The sequence below is a fragment of the Tubulanus polymorphus genome, chromosome 9 (assembly GCF_964204645.1).
Source record: "Tubulanus polymorphus chromosome 9, tnTubPoly1.2, whole genome shotgun sequence".
Taxonomy (NCBI): domain Eukaryota; kingdom Metazoa; phylum Nemertea; class Palaeonemertea; order Tubulaniformes; family Tubulanidae; genus Tubulanus; species Tubulanus polymorphus.
In genome coordinates, this window is record NC_134033.1 from 14,075,164 (window position 1) to 14,095,644 (window position 20,481).

General features: G+C 38.8%; 2 protein-coding genes across 2 annotated transcripts in view; one reads left to right on the forward strand and one right to left on the reverse strand.

Annotated features, from left to right (window-relative positions):
• Nucleotides 1-10,994, forward strand: part of LOC141910874 (ubiquitin carboxyl-terminal hydrolase 9X-like) — a 31,016-nt gene extending 20,022 nt beyond the window's left edge. Inside the window, exons 36-49 of the mRNA XM_074801736.1 lie at nt 73-164; nt 622-895; nt 1,451-1,572; nt 1,907-2,070; nt 2,174-2,265; nt 2,499-2,640; nt 3,074-3,322; nt 3,595-3,768; nt 4,209-4,370; nt 4,667-4,835; nt 5,259-5,461; nt 5,804-5,950; nt 6,311-6,412; nt 6,794-10,994. Coding sequence (XP_074657837.1) covers nt 73-164; nt 622-895; nt 1,451-1,572; nt 1,907-2,070; nt 2,174-2,265; nt 2,499-2,640; nt 3,074-3,322; nt 3,595-3,768; nt 4,209-4,370; nt 4,667-4,835; nt 5,259-5,461; nt 5,804-5,950; nt 6,311-6,412; nt 6,794-6,967 — 2,266 coding nt within the window. The 3' untranslated portion in view covers nt 6,968-10,994. The remainder of the gene's footprint in view (nt 1-72; nt 165-621; nt 896-1,450; nt 1,573-1,906; nt 2,071-2,173; nt 2,266-2,498; nt 2,641-3,073; nt 3,323-3,594; nt 3,769-4,208; nt 4,371-4,666; nt 4,836-5,258; nt 5,462-5,803; nt 5,951-6,310; nt 6,413-6,793) is intronic.
• A 214-nt stretch (nt 10,995-11,208) lies between these two features.
• On the reverse strand, nt 11,209-13,642 carry LOC141911330 (uncharacterized). The gene is made up of 3 exons (XM_074802326.1): nt 13,541-13,642; nt 12,530-12,729; nt 11,209-12,053 (listed from the first exon to the last, which is right to left on the reverse strand). Exons 1-3 carry the CDS (start codon nt 13,614-13,616, stop codon nt 11,751-11,753), a joined length of 579 nt encoding a protein of 192 aa, XP_074658427.1. The 5' UTR covers nt 13,617-13,642; the 3' UTR covers nt 11,209-11,750.
• Nucleotides 13,643-20,481: the final 6,839 nt, after the last annotated feature.

The window sequence follows — 20,481 nt, forward strand, 5'->3', positions numbered from 1 at the left end:
AACAGTTTTTCGAGAAAAATATTCAAACAAAATATTCTATTCGTTTAAAACCTGTTATTTTATTTCTCGTAGAGAATGCGCCGTCAAATTCAACGACTATTTCGAATTCCCGAGAGAATTAGAAATGGAACCGTACACAGTTCAAGGCCTCGCTAAAATCGAAGGTAAGTAGGCATTTCAAAATTTTACACAGTGGCCACTAGAACTGGAGAACCTAGAAAATTCAGGAAATCAGCCAGGAAAATCTAGAAAAAATCAGGGAAAAATGCTGGAAAATGCGGGCTCCGGTTTTACAGACTGGTATTACCTTTAACCCGAGGGCTAACTTAATTAATTTTCAATTTAGTTAGCCTCCGGGTTAAAGGTAATACCGGTCTATAAAACCGGGCCCAGAGAATTTGGATATACTATTGACCACGCATTTCTTTTTACATGATTAATTAAAATTGCATAGATTGAAACATTTCAAACATAGAAAAATCAGGGAATTTATAAATTGGCAGAAAGTGGCCAACGCTGAAGTTAAGTTAATTCAGAATCGAGCTGATTTGATTCATAGATATGAATTGAAGTAGGAAATATATGAAATTTTTGCAATTTATTCTGGTGTTTTCCGCGTAGGTGAAGTAATCGCCGATGACAACGACGAAATCGAAGCATTATCTAAACAGAGCAGTCGTTACCGTCTGGTCGGCGTTGTCGTGCACAGCGGTCAGGCCAGCGGCGGCCATTACTACTCGTACATCCTGCATCGACCGCCCGAGCAGACAATGAAATGGTATAAGTTCGACGACGGCGAGGTGTCCGAGTGTAAAATGGACGACGACGAGGAAATGAAGATTCAATGTTTCGGCGGAGAGTACGTCGGAGAGGTGTTCGATCATATGTTAAAACGGTTAGTTTTCGGTTCTTTAGTTTCATAACTGCAGCCACTCTCAGGCTGTAAGCTGAGGTTGGGGGCTCAGGGCTGCCACTCTCAGGCTGTAAGCTGAGGTTGGGGGGCTCAGGGCCGCCACTCTCAGGCTGTAAGCTGAGGTTGGGGGCTCAGGGCCTGTGCATTTCGTGTGAACCGCCTGAAGTTCGAAGATGAATTCTTACAGATCTGATCTGGGAAATTTAGGAGAGTAGGGGAGTATTTATTTTTCCTTGCGGGAAATATCAGGGAATTCTGACTTTTTTCTTGAAAATCAGGGAATTCAAACCTTTGCTGTTTCATTCTTGCCAGTGAGGAGTGGCGCAAGGAGCCTCTTGTTAAGGAACAGTTGCCATTGAGGATATCTTATAATTTAATCAGTGATTTTCAGTGGAAGGTCGGGGAAAATTGGGGTATTTTGGATTCCATGATCCGTAAGAACGTTGGGAAAATATGCGCTGATTGTCAGACATGATTAGCAGCCGGCTGGATGTTACTCTGTAATTAGCTGATTTGTAAGCGATGCATGTTTTACAGGATGTCGTATCGACGTCAGAAACGATGGTGGAACGCGTATATACTGATCTACGAGAAAATCGACGCCACTTCACACGACGTCAATAATAAACTATCAAAAAGCCTGCAGGATCTCAGTATTGGTGCGTACGAGTATTCGCTTGTCAGGGTGGCCGCTAGCCTGGACATCAGGGAAATTTCTTTTCAAAAAAGTTGAGGAATTTTGCAGCAAAAAAAATTAAGAATCAAGGAAAAGTTAGGAGAATTTGTTTCGGTTGCTAGATTGCAGATAAAATCAAACAGTTTCCATCTATGCCTTAAGTATTTGACTGTGTTAATTGATTGGATTCTTAGCAGATCAAGTCAGGGAAAAGTTGGGGGAAGCAAGTTAAATAAAAGTGGCCGCCCTGTTTGTATGTAGCCGTTATCTATAAAAGTAGTGTCATCTGATGATGTCCGGTTTTTCGATGATTTCAGTCAATAAAGCGGTAAAAATGCCACTGAAAATCGAGCGTTGCGTTCGCAAACAGAACACGCAGTTCATGCACAGCAAAAACCAGTTCTCGATGGAGTATTTCCAGTTCATACGCAAACTATTGATGTGTAATCAACCCTACCTCACTCCGATGCCGGAAAAACTTGTAAGTACAACTCCTGTACCATGGGAAGTTTTAGACAAACGAAACTAATGGCATATTTCAACATTTCACTTTGAAAACTGTGTTTTGGCGTAATTAAATTCAGAGTCCCGAGGCAGAAGAGTTGGCTATGATCAGTATACAAGTGGCGTCGAAGTTCCTGTTTTCAGTTGGATTTCACACGAAGAAAACTTTACGGTACGAAAGTCCAAACTACAATTCAACAACTGACTACAATTTTACGACTACAACACTAGAGCAACTACAATACTATATTACTACAAATATAGCTGCAAAGCAGCGATAATGGGTTTTCCGTAACCTTAATTACATCGCTACAACTCTAATACTACATACATTACATGTACTATAACTACAACTACAATTCTCCAAATTGTGTATTAATGAATGAATGTTATTTGTAAATTTAGGGGTCCTGCTAACGAATGGTACGACGCACTGAGTATTCACCTCAGACACAGTAAACTAACGCGCACATGGTTCGCCGAGAAAGTCTTATTCGAAAATTCACATCGTTTTGCTGAATATTTACTGGAATGTCCGAGCTCCGAGGTGAGAGTCGTCGAAGTAATGATTCAGTCACGTTTTCAGTCAAACTGTGTCTTTTGAGTTAAATTCATGACTCAATATCCTTCAGGATACAGTTCCTCAGTAGTGAGTTAGAGTTAACTCGGAATAAGTTTCATTTTCAGAGTCCTTTTTCAGGGAGTTATTATTATTATTATTATTATACATGTTTTAGTGCCCTGTCCAGATTAATGAAACTGCTCCAGAGCACTTACAAATAAAGAAATACGACGTACAATAAAATATGATGATAAAAACATTACGATATTGAATTTAAAAACAGTGAACATTCAGTAAGACAATTTCAATTGATGGCAATTTAGAGTCAAATCTCACAACCGTGGAACTGGGTCTAGTACGCTTTGGTACGCGTGTTTCCATCTGGTTTAATCTTGTTCCGTTCTTTTACCCCGCCCAGGTACGCAGCGCGTTCGTCAAAGTGTTGGTATTCTTGGCTCACTTCTCTCTTCAAGACGGCCCGTGCCCGCCGCCGCTGATGCCCGGGCTGTACAGCTCGGAGGAGGTAGCCGACCCCGGTGCGACGCTCAGCGATCATTTACTCGTAGCGATACTAAATCTACTGAAGAAAGAAGTCTCCGAACACGGCCGACATTTAACGCAGTATTTCCATCTGTTTCTGATGTACGCTAATTTAGGAATAACCGAGGTATGTTGGTTCAGTTAAGTCTAATCCTGTAAACTCTGCTCAAGTTGGAACTTTTTTGGAATTCATCCAACTTGTGAAAATGACTTGAGTTGGATCCTTTAGCACTATGGAAATTTGGGAGTGATATCTGAGTTGGATAGCGCAGTAGACTCGCCTCGAGTCAGATGGATCATTCAGACAAAATTTGTCCAACGTTAGAGCAATATCCATGTTTGATAGTAAATATTTCATCTGTAATGTCTGATTATCACTCTTCGTTATTTTCATTTCAGAAACAACAGCTGTTGAAGTTGGAAGTGCCGGCTACGTTTATGTTGGTCGCGTTGGATGAAGGTCCTGGACCGCCGATCAAATATCAATACCCCGAATTCGGTAAACTGTTTGCCGTCGTGTCGCAGCTCGTGCGCTGCTGTGACGTTTCAATCAGATGTCAATCATCCACACCCGTACGTATCGACCAACTAGATTCATTTAGATAACCCCAGAGCTGCCAACTCTTCCTGATTTTCAGTATTTTGTTAATATTTTGTTCCTAGAAATACTGATTTGATGCGTTGAGAAATGTGAAAGATGTTACTGAGGGTCTTACCATTGAATACCGATTAATTCCAACCTTTTCTTTCATATTTCAATGAAATATTTCTGAAAAAAAAAAACAGTTTTTGATAGCACTTTCAGAGGTTGGCGGCCACAAATCCCTTATGAAATTGTCAAATATAAGGTGGTGGTTAAATCCTTGTAATAAAAATGGCTCCCTCTTTAAATCCCCTAATGACATCATCAAATTTCATAGAGTGCTGTCATCTCGAGGGAGCGATGAATTTCTATAAGTATTCGGATTTGTATTAGATCAAAAATATTATTTCGTTGTTGTATATTTCGCTAGGGTCAGAACGCTCTTACGAATCCACACGGAGACCCAAACCTCGGCGAATCGTTGATGCCGATTCCGTCGCCGGTTGCCGAGATTCTCTACGGTCGAACGAGCTACGTGAAAAAATTGATCGAAGATTGTAACAATATGGAAGAGACGACGAAACTACTGCGGGTATGTACGAGAGGAATAACCGTGAAATTCTGTAGTCTCACTTTCAAATCCGATTCAACTGCATTTTGATGGAACGAGTTGTATTGAATTTTGACACTAGAGTTTAATCTATATTCGACGACTCAAGAGGTGAAATTCAAAGACTTCACGGTCATATTCATTGACTGGGTTAGGATTTGATGAATCTAGAATTTGGAATTTAAATTGATTGATTATCGTAACCTCAACATAGCATCTAGAATTGAATCTAGTTTTTGGAATCTGTATTGATTAGTATTTTCTCTTTATTTATCTAGTTCTGTAGCTGGGAGAATCCACATTTCTCGTCGACTGTGTTGTGTGAACTACTCTGGCAGGTGGCGTACTCGTATACGTACGAGCTGCGCCCGTATTTGGATCTGTTGTTGCAGATTTTATTGCTCGAAGATTCGTGGCAGAACCATCGCATTCACAATGCTCTTAAAGGTTTGTTCTGTGACAAAAATTGTAGATCAACGAATTTGATGTATTCTGGAACCACCCCCTTCAGTCTGGAATCATCTCCTTCAGCCTAGAACCACTCTCTTCGGCCTGGAACGACCTCCTTCAGCCTGGAGCCATCTTCAGTCTGGAGCCACCCATTTCAGCCTGGAACCACCTCCTTCAACTTGGAACCACACCTTCAGATTATCAGCATTTGTCTTGATTTTCATTTTTGTGCTGATGAAATATCTAATGTCTGGTGTTAGTAGTTGAAAGTCAGAATGTCTCGAAAAGTTTTAAAAAAAAGAAGTGAAATACTAAAAGCTTGTGAAATGCGGACGATCAGGAGATGTTGAATGAAGTGGGATGGGACCTGCATTACTGTGGGACACTCGTTTGTTAAACGTAGTGTCGGATGTTTTTCAGGGATTCCCGAAGACCGCGACGGTCTCTTCGATACGATTCAACGTTCGAAAAATCACTACCAAAAGAGGGCGTATCAGTGCATCAAAATGATGGTGGCGCTGTTCGGGTTGTGTCAGCCGGCCGCGCAGATGTTACAAACGAACGGCGATCTGAAACGCAAATGGACGTGGGCCGTCGAGTGGTTACACGATGAACTTGAGCGGGTATGTACATCAAATATACATATAAAAAACATTCCCTGAAAACGAGAATTCATAGGATTACTACCGCGCTTAATTCCCTGTCGGGAACAGTCGTCTGCTGTGTTTATTCCCTAGAATATACATAATTATCGAGCAGATCCTTACTAACTAGTCACTAACTAGTTGCTATCTAGTGACATTATTTGTAAAATCAAGCGGCTAAAGGGCTACCATTGAAATGCCTTTATTACTACAACTACCAGTACTAAAACTGGTCGGATACTTGCCCGTGATCACTAATGATGGCCAACATTTGACCTTGTTTTTTTTTGTACTGATGAATATTGGTTTTCTATTTGACAGCGTCATTATTCTACGAACGCGCAATACGCGTACAACAACTGGTCTCCGCCGGCCCAATCGAACGAGACATCCAACGGATACTTCATAGAACGTTCTCACAGCGCTCGTATAACGCTCGCGAAGGCCGTCGATCTCTGCCCCGAAGAGGTACGTCTCGAAATAGCTCTATTTATTCTTCGTATTTTGGCATGCTATCGTCGACTCTCCAAATAGGGCACTTGAAATTGTGCACCGATACTAAACCAGGGTGGCTATTGACCTGGAAAACTTAGGAAATCAGAAAAATATGGAAAATCAGGGAAAATTCAGAGAATTTGACAAATTTTGCTAAAAAAAAACCTGGATAACTCAGGAATGTGGATATGTTATTGACTAAGTGTTCCTTTCAATACATGATTCATATGTGAATGAATTAACATTTACCAAGAAATTCAATGTTTATTTAGTCAATACCCCAGAGGAGCGCTACCTGCATGAAATAAATGATTTCACTGTTGCTTCTCACAGGAACCGGAAGAAGGTGATATCACTGATGATCAGGAGAGTCCTCAACCAACGGACGAGCAGCCTCCTCCGCAATCACCGCAGCAACCTCGTCCTAACAATCAGGTCAGTTGAGTTCAAATCTGAGAACATTTTGGTGGACAGATTATAGTCGTACAGATTTCTGGCCGATTTTTCGTTGAGGGAAGCCACTTTCCTGGAAATCAGGGAGAAGTCGAGGATTTTCCTTTCTTCAAAAAAGGTCAGGGTATAGTCAGGGAGTTAATTTGAGATTGCTAGATCGTGCGTAACATCAAACAGTTTGTGGTGATGTATTACAAATTTGACTGTTAATTGATAGGATTCTTAACAGATCAAGTCAAGGAAAACAACGTGCATGTCAGGGAATAGTCGGGGGAAAGACATTTCAAATAAAAATGGCCGCTCTGTCGTATGTTACTGTATGGTATGAACATTTGTTACTGATATTCGTTACATGTCTTATAGGTGAACGTACCGACGAGCACAGCGCCACCTAACAATCAGATTACGAACCAGCTGAATCAACAACCGGCTCCGCCGCGTCAACAACAGCTTAAGGACACGTCTCCGGAAAATATCGAAGAGGAGGCGCCACCTATACAGAGTACCAGTAATACTCCACCGGTTGAATCGTCATGAATCAAACGTCGGACGCTCGCGGCTCTTCAATTTTCACTGATGAATGAAAACTTTTTGTTCATCTTAGGAAATTAGTCCGTAAATATGTAAAATAAAAAATGAATTTAGATGAATCTGAAAGTGAATTTAGAATATGGACAGTGCATTCACTGGAATCTGTTTGAAGTTCGTTCTATATTTTGGATATCGTTTATGGGTGTTGCTGGAGTACACTAGACGCAAATAAGGGGTAAGGGAGAGAGGGACTTGAGTATTTGTAATTAATTTACTAGGGGTCCATACGAGGATGTATATTAATTGAATGGTTTAACACGTGTGTGTTTGTGTTGTGTGATGCAAGAACGTCGCGATTTTGATGTCTTCAAAACAAGATGTCTTTAAACATCTCTAAACCTTTCAATCAAATTTCATTAAAAAGGGGTTGTCAGTTGTTGCAATTACCCCTGGTGCCATAGTGACGAGTCTAATTTGACTCCAGATGTGGATTGAATTCGGGACATAATTCATGAATTCCAAACATATTTATCAGTAGATCTACTTAAAAACTATGTTCAGCATTCGTAGATTATGTCCAGAATGCGATCTACAAATTTTGAATTTATATTACACTTGGGCCAAACAGAGTTATACACTGTATGTTTTCTGGGGGGAAAGTTATTATAAAGTTAAGCCCTGCTGTGAGAAATAACCATTTACGAAAAAAAAACTATAAAATTTACACATTGTAATTTATGATGAGAGATAATTGAACTGATTAATTAATTGATTAATGGTAGTTAAGATAAATGTATGTAATAATAATAATAATAATAATACTATTAGTAATAGGAATAGTTGTATTAATTAGATGTGAAATTGATGTCCGTAATGTGTTGATGGTGAAATTATAATATTACCAAAAAAAACCTAGATTTCAAATATTCAAGGGGATATGGGTAGGGAGGGAGAGGGGTATTGTCTATCGAATATGAATTGCCACATATTTCTCTTCAATGTACATAATATACATATTTGCTTGATACGAAGAAAAACTGCATGTAAACGAACCGAGAATCTGCTCCGCACCCGCGCCGGCTGTTTCTTTTATATTCCTCTCGATGTAAGTGTAAATTTCGACCGAAAAAAACCCGCGATCATTTCTGTATTTTTCTTGTAAATATAGATATTGTAAGTGCTTGGATTCACTTGTTTATGTGGCTCGTTCGATGATGCATACACCGCAGCTATTGCCTAGTCAACGCTTGTCTCGGGGCAGTAGTAGAAAGCGTCCTAAGCTCGTGTAAGCTCGAGTCCAGTTTCACCGCTGTTATGAGTTGCGTACGAGATAAATCAGTCGTTCGTCATTCAGATATTAAACTCTAGAGCGCCGAACTGGAAATCAGAACTCGGCTTCCTTCAGCTCTCATGACAGTCGGATAGGACTCGACACTGAATGATTTGATTAAGATTTCGAGTTTTAAGGTCAAGAGTGGGGAATATTTGTTGCGGTTTTGTTACGAATGCGCGAAGATGAGGGATATTTTTGGAAGAGGGATGGGGGGAAAACTGTATTATAGTTGAAACCAATATTGTAACGTTAATAATGCAGGCACGTTATCGATGACAGCTTGGACTCGCTCCTCAGACGAATCATTTACATAGTTTACATTTTTTCGATCGTCCACACTTCACACGTGTTCGGAACTTCGATCGAAAATGAGGGGGCGTTGAATATTGAAATTGTTACATTGTTGAGCATTTGAAACCACTTTCCTAGTGGGCGTGGTGTCCGTGGACCCTTAGTTTTCAGTAATCGTCCATACTTGAACACTTAATAATTGGTGAACGTGTAAAGGGGTGGATCCAGGCTGTATATCGATACCTGCTCCAAGTGATATATATTCCATGTGCTATGGTTTGCATTTTTTTGTTGGTTTTGTTTTGTTTTTTACATCAGAAAAAAAAAACTGAAACAATTTGAAATAGAAATGTTGCAAATTATTTCCGTAGAAAATAGTTAACCACAAATCGGACATCCGAAAAATCAAAAGAGAGATGTTCACAACACGCAATCACACGAATTTTCTTTTAAATCAATAATAAAGCGCGGGGTGACGTCACGTGATTATGAGCCCGTAGCGACATCTGGTTGTCATGAGATGAATAATTATTTGTTAAAGGTGTATTGAATAGGTATAGTTTCACGATTCGTTGAATCGCGGACGTGTAAACTAGGTATAGACTAGTCAATGCGCCCATGGTTGAATGAATAGTGCACGCTACGCGCTCCTCGCCTTTCATGTCCAATCCATAACTAGCTTTCACGCACGTTGGCTTTTTGTAATATAGTCATTTTTGTAGCGAACGTCGACTGAGGTACTATTTTCAAAACCTACGAATTCTCCCAGTAAAGAAAGCAGCCCGCCTCACGTACTCGACGTACTGTGACAGTGTAACGTTGTTACAACGAACTTCAGGGGGACCAGAAAATATGTCGCGTTATAGCCGATTGTTCGTTATAACCAGAATGAAATTATTGAAAATTGTTCTATTTGGAATGAAATTCTAGGTTTGTGAATCGAGGTACCCGAGGTCTTAGTAACGAGGTTCCACTGTAGTAACGAGGTTCCACTGTAGTGCGATATGATACGTATCTTGTCGCATTCAATTTGGCGTCCATTTCGACTCAAGCGATTTAATGACGTCATTTTGGGTAACTGGCGGCAATCTTTTCTGGGAAGATGGCCATTCAAATCGATGTTTGTATCATATAGAATAGTATATTCGTTGATGGATTGTACATATTTAATACGACTGCATGTAATCGTACCTGTTTAGACTGGGATTACCCGCGGTTCCGCTGATCGTGCCGTCGGTTCGAGCGTAGTATGTTCTGTGTGGCAAGTCGTTGTGGCACCCGTTCAACCATGTACTTCGTCAGGAGTCCATGGTTGAACTGGTGTCATAGAATCCGATGCCCCCGATGTCAGATGCCCCCCAGCAATAGATTGATGGATTAAGTGGAGAGTCATAATGGGCCGCTGCTGGCCCTAACCCTTAATCCTGAGATACATGTATATTGTAAGGGGCCCATGAATAAGGGAAGGTATTTCATTCTATGGCACCGGGACGGCTCTGCTAACTGGTCCGGCCAAACGCCGAATATTCGGGCCGAGTGACACTAGGTCTACGCGTGCCTCCTCGCCCGATACGAAAAAATAGTCGTCGTGTAAATAGCTTTATTTAGGCGAAAATGTGTATGTATTGAAATCTGCATTATCGATAATAATTATTGATATTAATTATCATTATCATTAGTAGTCGTATTAATTTGAAAGTAGTCATTATTGTTGTAATCAAATACTTTTTCTAAATGATTGCCTTGAAATATCGTAGTAGCGAAATATCGTTTTAAGTTCGAATCGACTAGTCGGCACTTCGTATCGTCTAGCGGCCAGGATATTCTCTTGGCGCCTCCTACCGGCCGATGCGAAAATCATCTCGTCGATATGTGTTTATTTATTATTTACGATATGTTTTTTTTCTCGTTTTGTACAGTAGTGTTTGAGAGAAGGGAATCGGTAGTTATCGATCCACTTGTAAATTATACCGGCTTTGTCGCGCACAGCGGCGCCACCTTGTGGCCAGACGTTGAACTTGTCTCGATTACCTCTCTCATCTATTGATTAATTCGAAGATTTCATGCTATCGTTCGGAATTGGATTTACTCGATTCTAGCTTGATAAATGAGATTTTTACATTCTTTCATCGTCGTTTGGCGCAAACCGTCTGGGAATCCATCGGGTTCGAATCCCAGAAATGTATCATTAAATTAACCTCCCTTGATTTCTCTCAAAGCTCAAACTTCTGATATATTTAAGCTCGTATCTATCGACGAAGCGAACGTCTGGTGATCGCGTGAACGCTGTTTAAATGTAATTACTATATAAATATGTGAATGTAAAAAAAACAATCTGCGACTCCTTTAAGGGTCATTTTGTGACTTATCTATGAACAGAAATAAAATGTCTATGGTATTAAAAATTAACTTGACATAAATGAAAAGTATGTTCGTGTTCATTTCTCTTTTCCGTAAATTGGACCCTTTGACCCATCATATTTTGGAAACAATCAGTATCACGTAACAGGACCGCGCAACGTTCCCAGGGCCAAGGATCCGTTTGTGCGAAAGAGACCGGCCATTCCGAGCCCGTAGCGTATTAGGCAGGTCGAACGAAATTTAGATCGCTTGATTTTATTCATCGAGAAAATATTGATACGTAACACTTACAGCATGCTAAGCAGACAGATGTTTCGTTCATTTAGACCTTCGTTACACCAACGATCGACAAGTATACATTTATTACTACATTGATTTGCTGATAGAATATGCAGGTGAAATAACACAGAAAGTTGATGAATAAAACTGCAAATGACAAAAAAAAACCAATTTAACGGCGTAATGACTCATCGCAGATTAAAGTAGCTACGAATTGGATTAAAGCCCTTCAAGACTAATCGCCATCTGCACACATACAGTAACACTGCACTGCGAAATTTAAAAATCGACCTCGCATTGCTAATTTCCAATGCGCCGTCTATCAACAGCTGGTAACACTACAAGTTGTAGCAGGCGACTTTTGAACAATTTGTCGTCTTTAGACAGAACCAACGTTTTCGAATCCAGGAAAGTTAGTACAGCTGAAATATTCCTAGGTCCAGTTCCAGAGACAGATCTTGAAAATCACCTTTCAGGTCTTGTCTTGAGACGGGGTTTGTTATCGATGTCCGACGTAATCAACGCTTAGAATAACGAAACGGTGAAAACTATGAAGACAACCATCATCAGCATGTTCACATAGGATGGCTTGATCTGTACGGCGTAGTTACAGTGGTTCTTGTTATCGCAGCAGTAATGCGCGGTTACAGCGCTCGTCTGCAGGTTACCTGCGATTGTGGTACCGGCGTATGCGTGCGATTTCATCGCGGTCTTAAACGTAGTAATCGCATTATCTCGCAGAGCCGTAACACCCGGGTCAGCGCATTTTCGCCCCTTGATGCACATTCGTTTGACGAAGTTGAAACTGTTGCTATTGCCGACCAATTTCTATATTCAAATACAAAATGAAAACCAAACATTGATAGATTTTAGATGCGGCATCGACCAATCAGATAGCTTTATGACGTTCCTAGACCAATCACATCGCAGGATGAAGGAGTCTACGTATTTTTAGCGTAGGCCTAGTCTCGAATGATTTGCTAGTTTATAAAAACTTAAAGTGATCTACGTTATGAGAATCGAATCTATGAACGCGAATCGGGAAAATTATAGTTCAAGATTAGACCAGTCCCATAGACTAACCCAGTGTCCCTCAAGTCGAGTTTAAACTCAGAACCCACTGACCTGGGCCCGATTTTATGGACCGTATTACCTTTAATCCGGAGGCTAACTAAATTGAAAATGAATCAAGGTAGCTTCTCTGGGTTGAGGTAGGCTGATACAGTCTGTAAAACTGGCCCCTGGGACTTATAACCAAACTTGGGGCCTGTTGTGGTCCCTCGTCACGATCCGATATAACTTACGAATGCTACGCTTTGCGAGGTGCATATTTTGTCAAATATACCCTGATAACGACTAGCCGACATGTAGCCTTCAGTTTCTTCATTGGCATCGAAGATCATCGGATATCCTTGGAAGCAGGCTTCGTGACCGAGCGTTGTATGGAGCGCGTTCGCCTTGTCGCTGGCCTCGCACTCGAATGCGATCAAAACGCCTGTACAATCTACAACGACGATACGAAAAACGAAGTAGACATTTTTTATCTCTAACGATAAGCAAACAAAAAAAAAACAAGAAAACTAAGTTTATTGACGCCTTGAAAAATAACACAAAAATATATTGCTTGATAGTGTTAACAATGAACCGATGAATAGTGTAATATTAGGGACCAATAAAGTTATTTTGGATTTGAATATATCGATCATTTAATTAAATTGACCGGCAACCAGTCTAGCCCCGATATATTGATGACGTAGTGCGCATCAAAGATAGTTATCAAAATTTATCCAAAAGTAAGATGAGTTATGAAATATATATACTGACCAAAATAAACGCCAAAATTCATGATTGTGATTGTTATTTTGAAACGCCAATATTGATGATGTAGTGCCATAACAAACGGCGTTTGACTTAGAAAATGTGATTTCCTTTATTTTTCGCATTTTCAGGATTGAATATCAGATATGATAAATATCAAATGATTAAGGCTAGTTTTCACTTAGAAAATGCGATGTAGAGACGGAATTTATCAGGAAATGAGTTGGAAAATTCCAGACCGCTTTATTTAGCCAACTCTTCGCCGAACGACTTAGGTAAAGTTTTACTGTACATATATTTGTGTTATAACGAAAGACCCCCCACCTTCCCGATTCTGTTAACATATGCAATTTGCATTGCATCTTCTAAAAAGATACTGATAATCTCTTTATGACATGTTGTAATTTTATTGTGGAAATAAATTTATTATTATTTATTATTATTAATCTGATCGGCTTAAAAAAATATTCAAAATAATGGTTTGTAGGTTTACTTACTGACAACAGATATTTCTAAGCCCACCAGCGCGACCAGGGCGGCAACCCGCAAAACTGACGCTCCTTTCGTAGACATTTCCGTCCAGTTGGCGAACTGCGATACGTTTTTCGCAAACTGCCAGCACTCAAATGTACCCAACTTTCAGTTTACTAGCGCTGTCGCTTCTTCTTTTCTAACTGTGCCAAACAATTCGGTTGCTACGGACGCGTACGTGTGGTTGCGAAGTGCGCCGTACCCGCGGAGGACGTAACCAAGATATAAAAAAACAAATCAATCCACTCGCGTTCAAGGTCACGCGATGAACTACACGCGTGTGGTCGTTTGAACGAGAAGTAATTCATTCGTGATTCATTCATTATTCAGGCCCGTAGCGTTCGGGGTTCGGGGCGTTCGGTTGAACCCCCCACAAAAATATTTAGTTCCACTCATTTATAAATCAAAAGGAAGATAGTCTGTTAAGCAGAAAAAAACGTTACACAAAGCCTAACTATAACGTAGAAGGCTCATACGCCTGATGAAGCTACATTAGTAGCGACAGCTCATGCGTCAAATGAAATAATCAATTCGTCTCGCTGTATTCATCTAACTTTTTACATGTATTTTAACATTTACTTGAACCTTCGTTATATAAACGGAAATCGCCCAGAGGCCATATCTGAGCATACAATTTTAAAAATTTTCTTCGGGTAGGTCCCAAGACTTTTAAGAAGTTCCAACCAAGATAAAACCCAACCGCACATTTCTCACGACCCGGGCCAGTTATTCGATGTAATACGAATCAACTCATCAATGTTACGCTGCGTTTTGCCACATCTGACCCTTCCAGAAAAGATGGCGCCCTCTTGAATGACGTCGACGAATTATCCTACCAACTGGAGACCGTTTATCAGAATCAATCTAATGCAGATGCATATTAATCGCTGGATCCAAATCAACCACATCATTTTTATGATTTTGCAACGAAACCGGCCGTGACACCCTTTAATAATATCAGCAATTTCTTTTAATTAATTGGGCTTTTACTAATTCTAAGTGACGGCGTATATTATGCTGTATAGAAAAATCACCGCGAGTCCATCAGCTCTTTGAATGACAGTTTATCAGAGCACCATCGATCTGGTTTTTAGTATGTTTTGTTGGCTGTTGCTATGGATGCAATTTACCAATCACGCATGCGAGCTGGTCGGCACGGGGAGAGTGGTTTGCAGGCGATATCAAAACTTCATCCAACTCACTTTTTTCATATACAAATGTTTGATGGAATACAACGGTGAATTGTTGACATTGTAACAATATGTTAATAATCTGAACTCTTGAACTGAGTCGGTGAAATATTTGCATGTGAATTCTCATCCTCGCTTGCCAGGGTTTGATTGCCTCCCGCCAAAGCTCGCGCCAACACAAACAAACCCTGGCCGCAAATCACTTTGGAGCAGTGCCCACAGATGAGTCTTTGCATCCGATGTCTGCATTCGTTCATATTTCTGAAGCACATGAAGAACACTAGATGCACAGGTTGTTCAAAGTCCTATTCGATCGATATCGATATAGTCTGACTCTGAGAGAAAATTTTGTTCTACGCGATATTTTTTCCATAGCGACACAAAACAAACAGTCGAACTCAAACACAGGCGCAGTTATCGCGCAGTAGACTTTATCGATTGCCGTTTCACATGATATAACAAACCTCGCCTCAGTTGGCTTAAGTTGAGACGGGTAAAATTCTTAGAAAGTCTTCACTCGTCGGCTATAGACACTCAAATGCGGGAAATATGTACAGTCATGCAGCAGACTGTGTGTCGGGGCTGGTGAAACGCACCAATTTCAATTTTTGTTTTTATAGTGGATTTTGTTATAGCGGTGAATATTGTATCAGTTTCATCTTCCGTGCACGTCAAAAAAGCTCGCCTGTAAAAAATAAAAATAAAAATGCGCATCCCGCATGCAGAAATCTATTTTAATTTCTTTTTCAAAAAGTAGAACACTCCTGCCGCACGCATCCCGATAAACAACCTGATCACAGTGTTTTATGTTTTTGTCTCACGGTCGCGCAGGCGAGCATTTCGGTAACGAAATGCTTTCCACCATGATTCAAGGTCGTTGACGCATCAATTTCCTCATTTTCCGAAAGATAGTCGCGCCCTCCTGGCTGTCAAACCTGGCTGTCAGACATTAAGCAAGATCTTTCTATGATTGGCATAAACCTCAACAATAGAACATCAGATATTGAAATCCTAAAACAAATTGTGACAGATCGTGAGCAGTGGAGAAATAAAGTACACAACATCTTGGCGCAGCGGCGCTTGCTGATGTAACTGATGATGAGTCGCGCCCTCGTTACTTTCAGAATTTGGAATAAGGCTTTTTATTGCACAAACAGCCCTTTCGTCGGTCCAAGTTTGGTCTCAATCATCGAACAAAGAGGAGAACAGTCAAACCGGTACATGCGTTGTATATTTGTTGAATAGAATGCAACGAGTTCATGATTATGGTCATGAATGCTTTCATTGTGATTATTTCAACAAACTGGCTCCGGTTACGGGCAATCTGCACTGTATATCTACGTACACGCATGCGTGAACGAATAGGGTTAGGGTTAGGTGAGGCTATATATAAATATAATAATAATAAATTAACGTCGAGTTGGTTCATGATTATGATAATTAATGCATTATTTCAACAAACTAGTCTGTTATTTCAATGTTCACGACACATATCTCATGGCTATTTTCCGAAGCCGGGAGGCATTCGCCCGAATGTGGGTGTGAATGCGGGGTTCCCTAAAACCAAGAAAAAAATCAATGCTAGAATTATGAATAAAGTCAACAATTTAAAAATAGGGTTAGGAGTTATATTGACATTGTTGTGACGTCGACAGGGAGCGAATCATTGTAAAATTCATATTCAAAGTATTCTTACATTTTCCATTACGCTCGTTTTCACCTAAGAAAAAAAAACAATTAAAGCTTTTCATAAGATATCTTTAATTCAATTTGCATTGTGTCTACAATTTTTTTTTCGTTGATCGTAAATAAAAAGGCTGCTAAAATCAAATTCCAACTGATCTGGATTCGAACCCAAAACGCGAAGATCTAACGGATCAGACCTCGGCAAGATTGCATTGAAAAGTGGCGGCCCTTTCAATAAGATTACCGCAAAAGGCAGATGTTCTACTGACTATCAGTAAGTTTTATTTACCTGATGTGCTTTCGTTCTCATCGCGGTTCTTATCTTTGTCCTCAACTGAGAATAAAGAAACAGCGGCGTTTAAGCAATTTAAGAATTTTAACAACCTTTCAGTAACTGCCTCCAGCACTCTCGATCCACGCGGGGATTGATCGGGTCGCAAACGTTTTAGGCCATAGAGCCCTTTTTCAAATGAGGAAATATAGGTCGCATTGACAAAAACAGTTTCGGTTCTATGTTATGGCCTAGGTTGCATGATTTGAAATCTGTTATTTTTTGCCATTTTAAGGAGAAATTCGACGGATACAATGTGGTCCCATTACTTCAAAAATATGTGGTCCTATTTCTTAATTTTTTTCGAATTTGATCGTCTAAGTCGCAGCTCTCGAATCAAGAGTACGTGTAAATACCAATATTCTACGGCGACGACGCGAAATGAACACCTGAAGGTCATGTAGTCTGTGTGTATTGATTACTATAAGGAGTAATCATTAATCGCTCGCGTTATTCAAACACTGAACGCGCTGTATAGATTATTGAGTGAGATTCTGACATAGATTTCAAATTGATTTGAGTTCTATAATTCTGATCAGCAGTGCCTTCATAAATCGATCTGGCGGAAGCCTCTTTTCTTGGAGCAATGATTACTCCAAGCTCATATATGTAGCTATGCAACAACCATTCCTAAAACATTCGACTTTTTCTTTCACAAGTCGTGCATCGTGTATTAAAAGTCCAATAGATTTGTTTTGGCCTGACTAGTACGATTTATGCGAGGTTGAGTGCGCTAGTGTCGCAACAGTTCTAACGCTGTAAGGCGTCCTGTCGAATTGACGTTTGAGCGATATGCTTATTAGGTAGATCTAAAGTAACCCACCATCAGCATTAATTTCTCTTATTGTTATGACGCAGATCATACCGAGTAAGAAACACAGCGCAAACAGACGATTTTGCGTGAACATCTGAAAGAAAAGGGGAAAACGGAAAGAGCTATTTTACTTATTGAGAAAGTATTTCTCAATATTGTTCCTATAATTCTGAATCCAAGATGATGAATAAAAACAGGCTGTGACATAATGTACACATCCATCGAAAAAGCGGAGATAACGCCACTTACCTTGGTTAAGTAGAAATTTATTCGTCCGTTTCGGTATATGTATTTTCTTCGCGCGAACGTGGAGCAATTTTCGTTTCTGAAGTGCCAACGGGCAATGCGCGCTATACACACGCGTAACATTAATCGCTTCGAGATCTCTGGAACCTTTGATCAATAATCGCAAAAGTAGATGCAGATTGTGTGAAGGCCCGAGTTTGATAATGATAATAATAATAATTATAATTATAATAGTAATAATAATAATAGTTATCTTTATTTACATTGAAATTATAACATAATATAACACTTAGAGTTTCTAAAGATTAGTTTACCGTCGGCTGCAGGGGAATAGCAGCATGCGGTGTGAATTGATTACCTGTTAACGACTGTCTGATGTCACTTTATCAAGTGAAAGTTGAATCAAATATTTCGGCTTTGGTGTAACACATGCAAAGCTTAGAACCAACTCGTCCCTTCCACTGGACGCTAGATTCGCCGGGAGTCGGTTTCAGATGTAGAAAATGCCTTCGTTAAAAGAATGAAAGCCCATCTTATATGCGTAGCTTTAAATTCGGGGAAGGTTTTTCGAAATAAATTTCAATGAAATCAACCGTTGAATGCTACGGGTAATGTGGAATTAACTGTGCTAATATCAACGAGTACCCAAAAACGCGGAGCCTGAAAACTGCTTACTCAGCCTTTTTACATTTCCATGCTTGAACTCAACATCTGTACATAATAAATTGTATTCTCTGATAGGTAACGACCCGGTAACGACGATCGTCATTAGCCTACATCTCGACGATTTCATGAATTCAATCCTTACTGACAGATGCGGCTTTAGATTTAATTAAAATGCATAAAGATGACGCCACGAGCAACGATAACGATAAACAATCATTGTTGTTTATGGTGTCACAATCATAGGTGTATGCAAAGCTAAATTTCACATACGTGTAATCCTGTTCAGATCATTTGATTTAAATTAAATATATTGTGACCGACAAATGCGGCTTTAGATCTGACTAAATAAGCACGAATAAAGTGACGAGAATTGATTATGCAAAACTGTTATCATAATTGTAACTGTCTCTATTTCCAAGCCATAAAAACGGTTAGTAATAGCAAAAATTCATAGTCTTTATGAATTTCTGGTAATAGTAATAGTACCCATAGGGTAAAAATCCCCTTAGTTAAAATTCCTCAGGTAAAAAATTCCCCAATTCTTCAAAGTAGGTAAAATAAATTTTGAATGGAGTGTAAGTAAATACAATCTAAAAGTAAATTTATTTATATCATTGATACATATATCAAATTTATTCATATTATTCTGTGGATCACCATATCGATATCATAGAATAGAATAGAATATATTTTCATTGATCATTAGCATACAACCTATAGTATATAGTATAATTTGAATTAAGTATTTTAATTTGCATTTTTAAATTCATTGAACGCCTTTCATTAAGAACTTCTAAACTCCAGGATTGTATGAATTGTTTTCTAAATGAAGTTACTAAACTTAAATCACAAACATAGATCCTTTCGATATTATTTCTGAAAAACCTAATTTAACTGTCTGGTATTATATTATCTGATATCGGTGTTATATATATATATATATATATATATATATATATATATATATATATATATATATATATATATATATATATATATATATATATATATATATATATATATATATATATATATATATATATATATATATATATATATATATATATATATATATATATATATATATATATATATATATATATATATATATATATATATATATATATATATATATATATATATATATATATATATATTTGTATATTATATTTCTTTGTACGCGGATATATCCACCATAAAGGTTGACTAAGATAACACGAATGACTTTGGTGATGATTAAATAAATAGAATTAAAAAATCAATGATGATGAAAAAAAAATGAAAACATACAACAAATTGACACTTCATTTGATACTAAATTAGTACTTAAAGTGATCGCACAGCTTAATGAAAGGGTTCATCGCACATTTAAAATATATTACACTAGCTTGAATGTAAAATATTTCAAACTAAAATGTCATTATTTCTTACAATTCGTGGCATCGCACGGCCCAAATATACCACAAGTTAACAAAAATTCGAAATATTATTCCAGTTCGAATTTTAATATTTTACAAATATAAAGTTCATCATTAAATTCTAAATCGTTATACCGGGAATTTCGTATTAACGTGATCGTACTAAGCAAAGCCAGGAATTAAATTCATCGTATTACCGAGGTTTTCGTTGTTAGCCGAATCGTACTGACTGAGGTTTGACTGTATAAATAAAACGAGTAACATGCCGTGAACCCGCGCAAAATTGAGCCGGAAATTACATATTGAATGGAGGGAAAATTCGCGACAGTTACAGGTGTCACAATTTGTCACAATTTCACCTATAGTCGTTGCGCAATATTCAATCTATATTTCATATAACTCAAATGAAAATTCGGCTTTAGATTTGGTTAAATATCATAAATGAAGCGACGAAAAATATCAACGCAAAACTATTTCTATCACAGGTGTCACAATCATGAGCCTGGTGAAGCTTCTATACATTAGCAGCGAGAGCCCGTGCGTCAAAATGAATAGT

Excerpts from the sequence above, each read along its gene's own strand:
- LOC141911330 (XM_074802326.1), bottom strand. The coding sequence starts at position 13,616 with ATGTCTACGAAAGGAGCGTCAGTTTTGCGGGTTGCCGCCCTGGTCGCG. Across the intron at positions 12,730-13,540 it reads CTTAGAAATATCTGTTGTCA|ATTGTACAGGCGTTTTGATC; the intron begins GTAAGTAAACCT and ends TCGTCGTTGTAG. Across the intron at positions 12,054-12,529 it reads CCTCGCAAAGCGTAGCATTC|AAATTGGTCGGCAATAGCAA; the intron begins GTAAGTTATATC and ends ATTTGAATATAG.